The 13938-nt window shown below is 41.6% G+C and overlaps 1 protein-coding gene across 1 annotated transcript in view; it reads right to left on the bottom strand.

Moving 5' to 3' along the window:
• Positions 1-13321, bottom strand: part of LOC117418214 (serine/threonine-protein kinase SMG1-like) — a 31940-nt gene extending 18619 nt beyond the window's left edge. Inside the window, exons 1-22 of the mRNA XM_034030982.3 lie at positions 12789-13321; positions 11013-11170; positions 9732-9884; positions 8082-8218; positions 7788-7846; positions 7172-7385; positions 4733-4858; positions 4546-4618; positions 4370-4467; positions 4047-4220; positions 3675-3899; positions 3389-3490; positions 2963-3232; positions 2672-2802; positions 2412-2573; positions 2128-2246; positions 1738-1825; positions 1443-1544; positions 1204-1344; positions 891-1090; positions 581-777; positions 170-331 (exon numbers count right to left, since the gene is read on the bottom strand). Of these exons, the coding sequence (XP_033886873.1) occupies positions 170-331; positions 581-777; positions 891-1090; positions 1204-1344; positions 1443-1544; positions 1738-1825; positions 2128-2246; positions 2412-2573; positions 2672-2802; positions 2963-3232; positions 3389-3490; positions 3675-3899; positions 4047-4220; positions 4370-4467; positions 4546-4618; positions 4733-4858; positions 7172-7385; positions 7788-7846; positions 8082-8218; positions 9732-9884; positions 11013-11170; positions 12789-12841 (3144 nt within the window). The 5' untranslated portion in view covers positions 12842-13321. The remainder of the gene's footprint in view (positions 1-169; positions 332-580; positions 778-890; positions 1091-1203; positions 1345-1442; positions 1545-1737; positions 1826-2127; positions 2247-2411; positions 2574-2671; positions 2803-2962; positions 3233-3388; positions 3491-3674; positions 3900-4046; positions 4221-4369; positions 4468-4545; positions 4619-4732; positions 4859-7171; positions 7386-7787; positions 7847-8081; positions 8219-9731; positions 9885-11012; positions 11171-12788) is intronic.
• Between the last annotated feature and the right edge of the window lie 617 nt (positions 13322-13938).

Raw genomic sequence — 13938 nt, 5'->3', positions numbered from 1 at the left:
AAATTTGCTTTCTTTTGGCATTTCATTTTCTCATTATGCTGACCAGGGGTCACAACAGTCACCCTCTTAACCAAAACATAATAGTGCAAGCAGAAGAGCAGTACAACAGTAGCCCACATTAAGGGGGGGCAAAAATAAGTGCAAGTAAAATGAGTGTGTGTCTGCCTACCTGAGTGTTGCTGTTCTTCATCTCAGTGAGCAAGTCAAACCCGTGCCGCACAGTTACCGCAGGCTGTCCGGACAGCAGCCCCACTCGCATCAGAGCCATGCGGATCCGGGTCAGCCAGTCCTGGCATGTCTGCCGGTTGGTGTAGAAAAACGTGCGGATACCCTGCAAGGCAGAAACAAACAAATCAGTGCCAACACCAAGGGAGCTTATCTCGCCTTCAAACTTTAACAGGGACTTGCTGCTATTGTTCACTAACCAGTACTGTCAAAATCGAATTCCTTAAACCAGTTTAAATACTGGTTGTCTGTATGAGCACCACTGCATTTGTGCATCTACATATCACGCACCACTGTCTAAAGTGCGCTTATCTGTGTGTCTGCCTTACTGCATCTGGGTAGAAGGAGGACTGACCTTAGGTGGCGCTGTGAGTGCATTTGCACAGCCCTCATAGGCGTTATACATGAGCTTCTCCAGATTCTCAAGGAACTGCAGCAGCAACGCAAGCCGCAGTTGGTTACCGTGGTGACCCTCGTCGCTCTCCCCACCGCTCCACTGGCTCAGCTCCTGCTCTGGGTTCAAACTGTGAGCGGCCAGGCTGCGAATCATCCCTGAAATTCAAGTCAAGTCTTTAGGTTTGTACCATGAAAATAACCAAGTCACAGAAGAGCTGCCCCTTGCTACAAAAACACAAAGAAAGTCTATGCTACTCAGCTCTGCTTACCCTCGATTGTCTGGAAAGTGTCTTGTGCTCGTCCCAGTGGGGTGCGCAATTTGGACAAGACAGTAAACTGTGCTGCTTCCCAGACTGCCCACTGCCAGAGCACTGCCTCGGTCTTCATCAGGGCACGGGGGATGGGTGTTGCATCTCTCTTCTCTAGTCGCTGGCAGCTGTGGTATAGCTTTTCCAACCAGGGCTCTTTCCTGTGGGAAAATACAGAAAGAGTAAGAACATCTCATACAAAATTACAGGACTATACAACAAGAAAGTGAAAAATGTGGATCTCAGGCACATAGCTTCCAGTGACCCTACTTACCCTCCACGGTGAACTGTCCCATACAGAATAAAGCTGATGAGGTCAGAGAAGTCTTGAGGGTGGAAGGTGTTGCTGGGAGTCTTACTCATGTGACCCCGGATGGCCAGTGAGATACCCTGAATCTCCGTGTGTCCGCTGTTACTGTGAATTAAACATTACCATAATTTCAGTAAGCAATTTGTGAGAAACACATCCTGCATGTCACCAGTCTCATGGAGATATTTAATAAGACATCTCACCTCAGTGTCACATCCAGGGGAATTGTCTTCAGCAGCTTCCCAAAAGCCTGTCTAACCCGCACAGCAGAGTGCACCAACTGGACTCGACACACATCTACACACCTGCAAACACAACTCATCTTTATTACTATCAAATCATCAAGTCTTATTTAAAAACCTCTTTTTACATTGAGAAAAAAAAAAGTTTTATAGCACTTTGGGTAATAGGTAGCCAATTTTAAAGAGACAGGGTCAAAGAAAAGCTATGGGAAGGAGATGGAGACTCAGTTCATGTTCGTTCAGTTTCATGTATTACTTTTGCAGCAGCTCAGCAGAGAGGGAGGGTGAGAGGACCTGGAGACTACTGCAGGTCTGGAGGCAAACTGAAGGATCTTCATTCAGGGCTGCAACAAAAAAATACCACAATACAAATATATTATGCAATACAATACGCATATAATCCCAGTATGTAAATACTCAAACAGAAGCTGTAATGTGCTGACTAATATTCAACAGGTTCTTTGAAACTTTATTATAGTGTTAGATTACTGCTAGTTGAGCAGGTCTATATTGCCTGCCCCTTTAAATCTTATATTAACTACATTAGTAATGTGACAATAGTTCTCTTCCTCTCATAGCAACACCAGAAACATATGCACACAAATCCAGATGTTGCTTAGCGACAAGCACTACATTCTGTTCTTACCATTGGCCAGCAATCCTTTGCAGAACTTGTGAAAGGAGGGTAGGGAGAAGAGGGGAGCATACGTCTCGGATTTCTTCATCACCAAAGACACCTCCAAAGCCCACATCAGTAGCAGTTTCCTGGCGGGGGGGGGACGGACGGACGGACAAGGGTTATTAAAGCCAATCTGCCTCAAAATACTTTACAAAAACACTTCAAGTGCTTGTCCATCCACACCCTCAATGGGGTAAACTTTTAATAAAATAAGCCAGTGCAGCAAGCCAGGTAAGCATGTTGTTGCGTACCTGGCCTCAGGGTACAGATGCTCTTTGTTCAGCAGCACCCCCAGCAGATTAAGAAGGGTGCTGAAGTGTTTCTTTGTTGCCGTAGTGACTGTGCTGATCACAGCCCCATCAAAAAGGGAAGGTGAGGACGAGCTCAGACTGCTTGAGATGAAGTGGTCGTGTCTGCAGAGGGAACAAACACCAAGAATGAATTGGGTGACATGGGTTGACGTGTGAGTATTCCATCCAGAACCAACAAACACCATGTTTAAATCTCCTACCTGGTACAATGCGAGTATAGGGTGTAGAGCACTGCGTACTGAACAGCAGGGTGATGCACTGCCAGCTCCCCATTAACAATCGTCAAATTCTGACTAAGCAGAGCGAAGACTGTGGGGGACAGTGCCCACATCTGAAATAAACAAATTAACCCTTAGAAAAAGACTACTGAACTGGACATTACATACCAAAAATACAAATGTCTAGGACTATGACTGAATAGTCTGTTAAACTCAAAAGGGGTCTAACAGGTGAAATATTGTATTAAATATAAACTTGACTGGACTACTAACCCCAATAAGAGAGTTCTTGGTGTTGCCGATGGTAGTGAGGGCGCTGAGGTCAAAGATGAGGATAAACTCTGCTCTCTCCTGGCTGAACTTGGTACTACTGAAGGCTGTGTGCTGGATGTTGGGGCAGGCTGGGGGTAGACCCAGGGGTCTGAGCAGGCTGTTTAATGCACAGCCCATCTCTCCCAGCACCAGTTTGTATGCCGCCTCCAGGACAGGGATGTTCTTTAGGCTCAGGACTGCCTGGTATACGCCATGCGCTGCAGAGGTCACCTGTCAGACAAGAGAAGGTTAGAACTGAAGCAAGTTAAATAGAACCAGGGATCCTAAGCCCATTAGTAGGACAATCTGTTGCAGTGCAAAAACTGAAACCGAGGAAACAGAACTACATGATGGGGGGGAAAAAAAATAAGGCAATCTAAAGCTTACCTCCTTCTCCCGGTGGAACCGCAGCTCAAGCAATTGTGAATCTGGTGCAAAAAGCTTCTCAACGAATGAGGATGGTAGATTGGTGTTTATATGATCTACAATCTAGGCAGACAGACAAAAAGAATTTAGATGTTCTTTTTATTTCTTGCTTCCCAACCTTTAAATTGTCACATAGCCAAGGAAATGCTACAAACAGGTATATTTGATCCAGTTTAGCAAACCCCTTTGCTTTTCAGTAAAAGACCGCCGACCTACACTCACTTTGGCCCCTCCCTTCCTCACTCACCAGCATCAGCAGGTTGAGAACGGAGATGCTGTACTCCGGTCCACAGGCTTGGCAGCTCTCCAGCTGGTTGAAGCCGTATAATATCACAGCATCAGTGAGTTTGCTCACACCCGTGTCCACGCTCACCAGCAGCACACACACACACTCGTTGGCTGCAGTCAAGACCGCCTCAGAAAAGAACACTTGCTTGGCTGTGGTGACGCAGGTCAACACTCGATTCAGCACCTGGAACACAGTAGGGCTGGGGTCAGATACACTGTGAATCCTATACAAACACAGCAAGGCTGAAACACTGCACAATACACAGATTTATTTTGCCTTTATCTTCAAAGCTGTGTACATTAAAAGGTATTAATAAAGGGTGACCCTTACATCAGTTACATATGGCTCTGTGATGGGAGGGCCACGGACCGAGCTGAATCTCTCCCCGATGCTGCGCACCACAGTGTTGAAGACGCGGAGCAGGGCTGCCAGCTTGGGCAGCGACACCGACGGCGGGGGGATGTCTTCATCCACAGACTCTCCAGATGCCACATGGCTTAGGTCCTGCAACACAGCACCACAACAAGAAATTAGACAACTGGTCAGGGACTGGTAGATGATATCTTGTACAATTGAGCTTGATATAAATTTCAGCAAAGCATTAACTGCAATTTGAGTCACTTCTAAGCAAACATCACTTAACAATTGTGTACCTCTGCATACGCCTCCATGTCTTCCAGGAACTGCCCCAGCAGGGTAGTGGAGAAGCCAAGATCTGCCACCCAGAACTGCTCCAGGCTTTGTAGCCAGCCTGTGGATCCAGATCAAATCAATCAATGTTTATGAATATCTGATCCTCTTAAACTAAACCTTCCAGGTCATCACTTACCCGACACCTGCATCGTGAGTGAAGGCTTCTGTGTGTGATCAATATGCCACCCAACCAGGATATCCACAGTGTCCTACAAGAGCAGCAATTGGAGAGCGTAAGCATACATTGTATACATAGCAATTTGAGAACCACAACCTTTTTATGTATCCTGTAGAAAAGCGATTAGCATGGCTACTGAGCTTACCCTAAAGTTGGTGCTGAAGATGTGCGGGTAGCAACGAGCCACCAGCAGAATGCATTTCACACTCTGACACAGCAGCTCTGGGGTATCCAGGTTCTCAAGGATAGACTGCAGGCTGCTCATCACAAGCTGTGGAGGAGGAACAGGACAATCATTGACCACACTCATGCAACCAACTCTATCGCTGCCTAACACTATCTTCTGAAAGGCTGGTACAAAATAGATGGGGCAATAGCTGTGCAATGTTTTCCTCAATGCTTTGCCAAGGTTAAGTCCAATCTGTGTGCCTATCCAATCTGTGATAACTGTGATGGTGGGTTTGTCCATTGACCACCTGAATAAACTACCACACAAAACTAACTCTGGATTACAACCACAGAGGATTCTATCATTCTACTCCAAACTGTGTGAAAAATCAACATTCTAGCTATGATCGGAAAAACAACGGATTATAACTGTATTAAATCTAAAACTTTATTTAACCTATCACTAACAATCGTGTTTGACAGCTAAAGCAAAGTAAGATAAGCTGCTATACTACCGAGATGTTTATTTCCTTCTTTCCTTTATACATCCTACTGTACTTGTAAGGGACAATGAGACTTTTATTCAGTTTCCCTTCATTGTGAAAGAAAGCAGTCAAATGGTCTTTTTTTAAATTATTTAAAAAAAAAAATAAAAGGTCAAATAGGACTGTATTCAAATGTTCATTCACTAGCCAGGAATTCGAAGGTTGTTTTAAAACCTTTGAAGTTTCGTCAGGCTGCATTCACGCACTGTATGGTTTTTTTTTTTCTGTTAACAGAAACCGTTTGACAATGTGTGAATACTATAAATCACACATTAAATGTCACTCACATGCAAAATTCAATATTTTGATTTGCATAATGCATATTACTTAAACAAAAGTTGTTGTATTAAAATCCACTATCAAATCGTTATACGTAGTAACTCTATATGGCGCCGCTGCCATGTATGGAGCAGGGTATATTATGCCAAAGCACCTATAGTGGTTGTAATGCTTCAGTAAAATATGTACCCATCCCCCCCCCCCCCCCCCCCCCCCCCCCCCCCCCCAATGGTCAAAGAATTTTGTGTCAATCATAGGTACCTAACTTTGTTAAACAGTAGGGGGGGCAAACTGAAGGACTAACATCTGAGCGTAGAGAAGTGTTTTTGTTTTTTGGGGTTTTTTTTACAATTAAGAAGCTCTAAGAAACCAAGCAAACCTTGCTGTTGTGAAGTTACGGTTTCAGTAATTGCAAACCTACAAAATTGGGCAGATGTTTCAGCAAAAAATGTACAGTATGTACTTACTGAGCATGCATTAAATGCAAATATATGCAAGTCTCTGAACAGTGCTACACCTAGAATTCCCACATGTAGTTTATTAAAGGAAAGCAAGTACTGTTCTTTAGAAGGTAATTATTCCCCAAGTAAGGCAGTTCAAAATACTTAATGTCAAAAGCACTGTTTTACTGTATAAAAAAGACTTCTCTGAAGCAAATGCAAAGACATTTTTTTTTTTTGCTGAATAAAACAATTAACCGTATAAACTTAGTTGCAGGAAGGATCAGTCAAGAGTTGTTTCTTGTTTTAGACCATTAAAATGGTCTTATTGCTCTAAGAAATTGTGTCTTTGCTTTTGTGCTGCTTCTAAATATGGTCCATTGAGTTAGAGGGCAAAACAATAATGTAAAACAATGGAACTGCTGCTAGTGCAACAAGTCATTTCTTGCTAGTTTTAAAATATTTATATTTTTACTTTAATGTTCAGGCAAGTTTTACTTTGCTTTGCAGTTCAAAATGCTCAAAGTGCTCCTGCCATATTTTCTTTTACGTTAGCATTGCTCGCATTACGAGTTCTTGCGCGATACTAGCCGACATTTTCCTGAATTAGCCAAAAATACCAGTATTTCTATTCATGAATATCGCAATATACCGGTAGATCTGTATTACCGCACACCCCTACTGTTAAATAAAGCTTTGTTTTGCCTAAGTCCGCTGCAATTGGTGCTGTAATGCAAGCTTACTGTTTACAGTATATCGCAAGCAGCATCAATTGTGTACATAAACATGTATTTATTTAAATTATAAAAACATGATGATTGTTCTAGATAACATTTTTAAACTACATGTGAATATTTTATTCCATGTATATGGCTTGCCTATAAAATGGGATTTTCAATAAAATATCAACTAATAGCTATGGTGACGTTACCAGTAATTTATGCAAATTAGTACCATCGAAGGTTCGAACCTTCCTCCTGTAATGTGTTCTGAACTTTCGAAGGTCAAAACGTACCCTTTGTTGCAGCCCTAAGGCCAAGTGAGAACGTGGTGATATTTTTTTAGCCAATAACTAAAACTGAAAAGATCCTCATCATCCAATCCTAACTCCAGCCTGCATCTAAAGCCAATTTCTAATACTTTTGCACAAACCTGCATGACTGGTGAAAACGCCTTCTTCTCCCCTGCAGTCTCCAATGCTTTGTAGGCAGCCACCAGGTACAGCAGCTTCACTTCGTCCTTTGTAGAGGAGCTGAACTTTGCAAAAATCCACTTGAAGATCCTCTCTGCTTCATAGCTGAGGGAAGTGCAGAGCAGGCCCAGGCAGGACGCGCTCTCCTGTCGCAGCTCCTGGAGAAGCTTACTGCTGCAGGAACCACAAGGGATGAGACTTGTTAACAAGGCAAGAACAGAGAAACAAACAGTCTACATATTCCATACAACACACAGGTGTAATAGAAAACTACAACACTCAAACTTCTCTCTATTGTGTCTACATCAAAACAACAAAAAATAAAATGCAATCTTGAGACCAGGCCCAGCATTAAGGAGATGTGAAAATATGACACTGCCATTACCTTCCATTAACCAAATAGCAAAGTTAATTCAGGACATAGCAAATCATTCAATACTAAATAACTTCTGATTATTTTTTCAGCAGAATCAAATCAAAAGGTACTGTACGTGTGTGCATGTCCTGAGAGACAACTACACTAGCCAAACAGCACTTCTTGGCTCCAGGCTTGTCTTGCTGTTAATTTTCCCTTACCTTTCATTTAAAACATCATGTATTGCAGCCAGGATACTGTCTAACTGTTTCACTAAGACCTGGGGGGGGGGGGGGGGAGGAAAAACAAAACAAAACAAAAAAAAACAAACATTAAAAACAGCAATTCCTATTTCCAAGCTATGAATCTTTTAGCTTTGCAAAGATATTTCTAAACAAGCTGTGGGACATACACTATGTTGTGGAAACAGCATGCACATACAAAGACAGGTGCTGAAGTTCTGAAACACAAAAAACTCGCACTTGAAGACTGACACAAACTTTTACCAAACTCACCACTTTGTTTTCCGAATGCTGAATTAACTCTTTCAGCTGCTTCATGGTGGCCAGTCTGCGGTCCCTGTCATCTTCCCGGGACACCCTCCGCAGTAGGTTGGTCAGCCGAGACTCGTCAGAGTAAGGCAATGATCGATCTGAGAAGAGCAGCATTGAGGTGTCAGAATTGTAACATACCAATACGTTAACAGTATAAAACTACACAAAAACTGTGGTTACTGGTTCACCTTGTCATGCAATCTTTAGGAATTCTGATCTAGCAAGAACATATAACAGGGTTAGAAACTCACGCTTGCCCACAGCGAATTAAATCTGACGAGTACTAGTTGATGTCTGTGTCTCAGTAGTCCTCTGGGCGAGTACTTAAAACAAATGTACACACATATTCTATTATTCAGTCTTGCGTTAAAAAAACGCAGGGAAGTCTGAGATTTTCTAACGGGGTGTAGCAGTGGTGAATAAGCATAAGCGGAACTGAAACCTCCCTTCGTTTTACATTTGTGCTCTCCCTCTGCGCGGGATATGAAGTTTATCGTTTTGAATTCTAATGGGGTCTTACAATAGGCCACGCTTTACTAAACATTTTAAAACTAATAAACAATTACCATAACAAACATTATCGTAGTATGTTGATTAAAACACAACACAATATCTTCATAATAAAGTTGAGTTCTTATCTATAAACGGAAACACATTTAAAGCTTGGGACTCGCTGTCTGTTGCTTGGTGTTTACATTATCGTCAGCAAATTTTAAGTGATTGGAAGCTCAAATTATTTTTTTAAAACACACTTTTCTTATACTAATACAGTACTGCTGAGCGGTAATCAGTTTGTTTGAAAACCAGGCTTTAAAATCACTGATAATAGGTGCACAGGCGGTGATTCCGTGAGCACTCCGGGGCTCAAGCACCAATGGGGGAAAATAAGGTCCTGCATTGTGCAAATAAATCACCTGTTCTGTCAAATTATAGAGTGGATGCTTCACAAGCAGAATTGTTATTGCAGCGTTTAAAAATATAAAATCCATTTATACAAAGTCTCCTAGCTTTCTTAAAAAGATCTGCGTTTCCCTTTTGTATTTGTTATGCCCTCATTAGCCTCTATAGTAGATTCAGCATCAGTCATTGCAGATTCTACTGTACTTGCTGAAGCGGTTTTTCTCCCACTGCTAATTAAAAAAAAAAAAAAAAAAGCCACCTAGCTAACAATTTCATCCCGAGGGCTACAGTGAAGCGTACTGTCTAAATTGGGACACAGCTGAGAGAATGTTTTCCTCTGTCATCCCGTCTGGTGCTGTCAGTGTCAGTTTCTCAGCACACAGTACAGTAGTCGCTCAGTAACAAGTCGCAAACAGGTGATTGATCAATCTGTATGAGCATTTACAAAGGTGCTTAATTAAAAAAAATGGAAATTAAATTTATAAAAGTGTTTATTTTTTAGCAAAATTAAATCTAAGCCTATTTTTTGCTTAGGCACTTCACATAAGGACTAGCAAGTTTACATTAAGGACTTGCAAGTTTCAAAAGGTAGTAGTCACCCAGACTAGTAGCACAATATTGTTAGTTTCTAACCCTGTATAACATAAGCAACAAGTTCAAACTCAATACTTTACCATTAGTAGGCAGTCGCAAGTTAAAAGCTGCACCTACCCTGTGATTTCCTCATGTCCTTTGTAGCTAAAGCACGGGTTCCATGCTGAAAACTGGTTAAATCCGTTGTCACATCGTTAACCCTCAACTCTTGCCCCAGCGACTTCCGACCCAAAGCATTTTCAGCAGGATCTCCATCAACTTCATATCCACCTAGCAGGAGCAAAGAAAGAGGGGGATAAGACAGGGATCCATCAAGCTGCCCAGGACAGACGTTCAGAACACGAACCAGACTGGGAGTGTGCACTGTGCACACTGCTTCCCAGTCCCTTAGCAATAACCGCCATCAGCAAGGGTATACACCCTCCCTGGTCTAAAGCTTTCTGCCAAGATAATAAGCCAGTCGTTAAAATAAATGGCTACTTTAATTATCTTTATTTTGTCCGACAAACTCCCCTACTAATCAAAAGTCTGGGTGGAATCATTCTTAGAAACAAACATGCACATTTAAAAGGGGCAAAACAGCTAAAATCAGCAGAGAAAACTATTTCAATGCAGCAAACATTAACTATTGCTGCATTGAAATAAAGAACTAGCAAGGTTAGCCACTGCACAATGTACTGTTGCAGTAAAGAGTGAATTATCAATATTCAATTTGATAAACGCTAGAACTACCACAGATACCATTTCAGTCAATCCAAATGAGGCACAGTGCCCTCTTACCACAAGTATCAGAATCTAAATTGAGATCAGTCTTTCTGGAACACTGCATGCCCCAATAGGTCACACATTGCAGAATAACTCTTCCATGCACTTCATCAAAGGATTGACTGATTGGTTCTATAAGCAGTTGTCTTGTTTATAGGTTATTTAAGGACTAGGGGTTTGCTTCTAATAGGTGCTTTTTAAATTAGGCATTTACTTTTACTCAATAAAGATGCGGTATATGATCCAATAGGTATACTTAACTGGTCACAGATTTTCAAAGAAAGCAAGGGACTCTTCATTACATCAGAATTGCTTCCTGCATAAATGTGTTGAATAACCTTATAAAATCTTGGGATATTCCACTATATGATCACCTTGGTTGTGGTAAAAAAATGTCAAATGTGTCACTCCAGTGTTGATTAAGGATAATACTTTTGATTGCAATTTTAGAAATTACAGAATGAAAAGTTTTAAATTCTGTTCTGAAACCAGAACAGAAACATCTGAAGAGTCCCCTTTATTTAACTGTAACAACTAGGTCTTGATGAGGGGCAAGTATTCTGGGGTGCAATTACAGTGGAGGCTTGAAGCTCCAAAATCTCATTTCATTTTGTAATTAAAGCCTACACCTACCCCAGTCTTCATGAACCTCTGAGGCTCCGACAGCTTCATTTTGCTGTGGAGGGACAACGGGTGGGTTGGACAGCGGAGTGCTATAAGATGCTGATGGGCCGCGATCTCTTGGGACACTGAGCTTTACACTGTCCTGGCTGGCTGATGCACTGTCGCCTCTGAAACACAGGAACACACAACTTTTGACTACATATAAAGGAGAAACTTAAAATGACTTTGGGTGGAGTATACAAAGTGTATGTTTGATTGAGCAGAATACTTTACCTGATCCAAGCAGACTGGAATCCTTGCTGGTATCTATCCTATACATCATACAAGTAACTTTTACTTCCCATTCTACAGAAACACTGACATGATAAAATAAGCTAAATAATTTCTGAAACCAACTGAAAACATAATGGGTTCTAAAACTGTGACATTGCACAATGATGCTGTATGTCTGTCAAAGTCCAAAAGCATTCTGTTATGTACACTAATGTTTTAGTGTACACTTTAAAAAGAAAAAAAGTACATTTTCTGATATACAAATCTAAATAATATCTATAAAGACTAATCGTCTTTTTAGCCCAGTAATGTAATTAAGCAAACATGTATTGTGCTGGATTTTCTCTCTCTCTTTTTGCATAGCAACCATTCCTACACAGTTCAGCACTGCATAGCAACTGCACACTGAACAGGAAAGTGGGTCCTTTTGAAAAAACCCTTTGTGTAAAAAAAGAGAATTTGCATCAAAGCATCTGTATATATTTTCTTAAGTAAGAGGACTGGGTTGCAAATTCAGAAGATAATATTTTTCGCGTAAAAAAAGGCATACAGATATTGTGTCTACTAGCTACTAATACGACTACTATTGTAGATCGGAACTGGCAAGAGGGGGTCTTCACGCTCACACTCCATAGACACTTTTCAAGATCAACGTCTAAAATTTGAAGAGGGTGTTTTTTAACCCCCCTTTCAGAATCGCAGCCTGGAATTCCACAACCGCACACACCCAAAACAGGGTGATTAGAACCAGTAGAAAATGTGCTGTCTGGCTGCAGAATTGGTTTTGTGCAGCTATAGGCAGCAGCGGAATCAGCTGCCTCAGTTAGTGGCAGCAAAAACCCTACTGGTACAGTAGTAGCATCTTCCAACACAAAAAATACGAACGAAACCGAAAACAGGAGGGTTTGCTTACCTGGCAGTAGTGACCTGCACTCAGTGCCCCGACCCGGCCCAATAAACTACGGTCGTCAATCAGAACCTGGTCGCCTGCATGGGTCTGTACTACTGTTAAAGTACTAGTAATAACTGACCTTATATACATTTACTACTGTTATACCGTTTCAACATAAAAATACTAAACATTTTCCAGCCCCCTCCACACACACAAAACAAAAAAATGAATTTGTTTATTTTACAAGCGCGGTTACCGACTGACAAAAAAAACCAAACAAAAAAAACCAAACACAGATGCGCAATGAGATGTCTGCAATAAAAAAAAAAAATATTACAAACCACGTTTTATTGAATTTGAATGCAAGACGCCAGAAGGATTATCTCGAAAATATGCTTTCTTAAAAGCTTCCTTTAATACACATTCAAATATTATATTACAACACCCGAACGTCTTCTATTCAAATACATGTTATTAACTAGTTGATCTTAAACATTTCAAGCACTTATTTTATATCAGCTTCCCAGTGCTAGTACTACTGCCTTATAACAACAATTGGGTAGGCCATGCGAACCCTCGGCCTGTCTAAGCCCGGCTGACCGGGTAGCGCGATTACTAACCTGGGCTGCCAGTCATTCCAGCTCCGCTGCAGTTTGTGGGCGCTGCGGCTCATTACCTTTGCTAGGACAGCATGGCCCGCGCTAGTCGGGAACGGTTCTGCGTACAACTCTATATTTAGCGTTTTTATTTAAAGTCAATGAATGAAACACAAATCATCTAACTCATTTACAGTGACTGCGAATGTGGCCCTGACTTTCGGCCTTCCTTTCTTTCTCCGCCTCTTCTCTGTTGCATGCTACTCGGAGGCTTCGTTCGTTAAAGCAGCGCCACCTGCAGGCTGTCTCTAACCGCCCCTCTGTGTGGCGAGGTGCCCTGTAATTTTTCAAAACAAGAACTACAGCTCCCGGCGACAAGGGTCTCACTTTTAATTAAAAATAAATTATGGTAGTGTTAGACATTCGGCCAACACTTTACAAAAACGATTTTAAAAGTATTGATGACATGTCATGCTAACATTGTCAGCTCACTGATTCTACCTCGCCTGTCTAAAAGACCTACATAATTTCAGAGGTCTCCGACACTGTGCGGCAGGTCAGAATTACGTCATACACACTTTTTTTTTTTTTTTTGAAAAGCCGTACAGACTTTTCTCACGAGAGTCTGCGACCTGAAATCGCATAGGGTTGGATGATGTTGAAAAATACTAACATTTGCTGCATGGTCGTACGCTGGTAACCATCGTGGAGCAAGACTTCTACGAACTTTTAGTAGAACAAGTTCGTAAACATCCACATATAACCCCTCACGTGAACAATATAGAGATGCCCAAATAATAGAAACAGGGTTGGTGTGTATTATTCAGAAAAAATATAGAAAAGGACTGGTAATTGCCAGTTATTATTATTATTTATTTATTAGCAGACGCCCTTATCCAGGGCGACTTACAATTGTTACAAGATATCACATTATACAGATATCACATTATTTTACATACAATTACCCATTTATACAGTTGGGTTTTTACTGGAGCAATCTAGGTAAAGTACCTTGCTCAAGGGTACAACAGCAGTGTCCCTCACTGGGGATTGAACCCACAACCCTCCGGTCAAGAGTCCAGAGCCCTAACCACTACTCCACACTGCTGCCCAGTTGCTCTGTGTAGTGTGACTGCAAGTCTTTCTGCTGGTGTCGCTGGCATCGCATGATGTG

The sequence above is a fragment of the Acipenser ruthenus genome, chromosome 13, assembly GCF_902713425.1.
Source record: "Acipenser ruthenus chromosome 13, fAciRut3.2 maternal haplotype, whole genome shotgun sequence".
NCBI lineage: Eukaryota > Metazoa > Chordata > Actinopteri > Acipenseriformes > Acipenseridae > Acipenser > Acipenser ruthenus.
The sequence above is the reverse complement of the archived record's forward strand: the minus strand, read 5'-3'. Positions and strand labels throughout refer to the sequence as shown.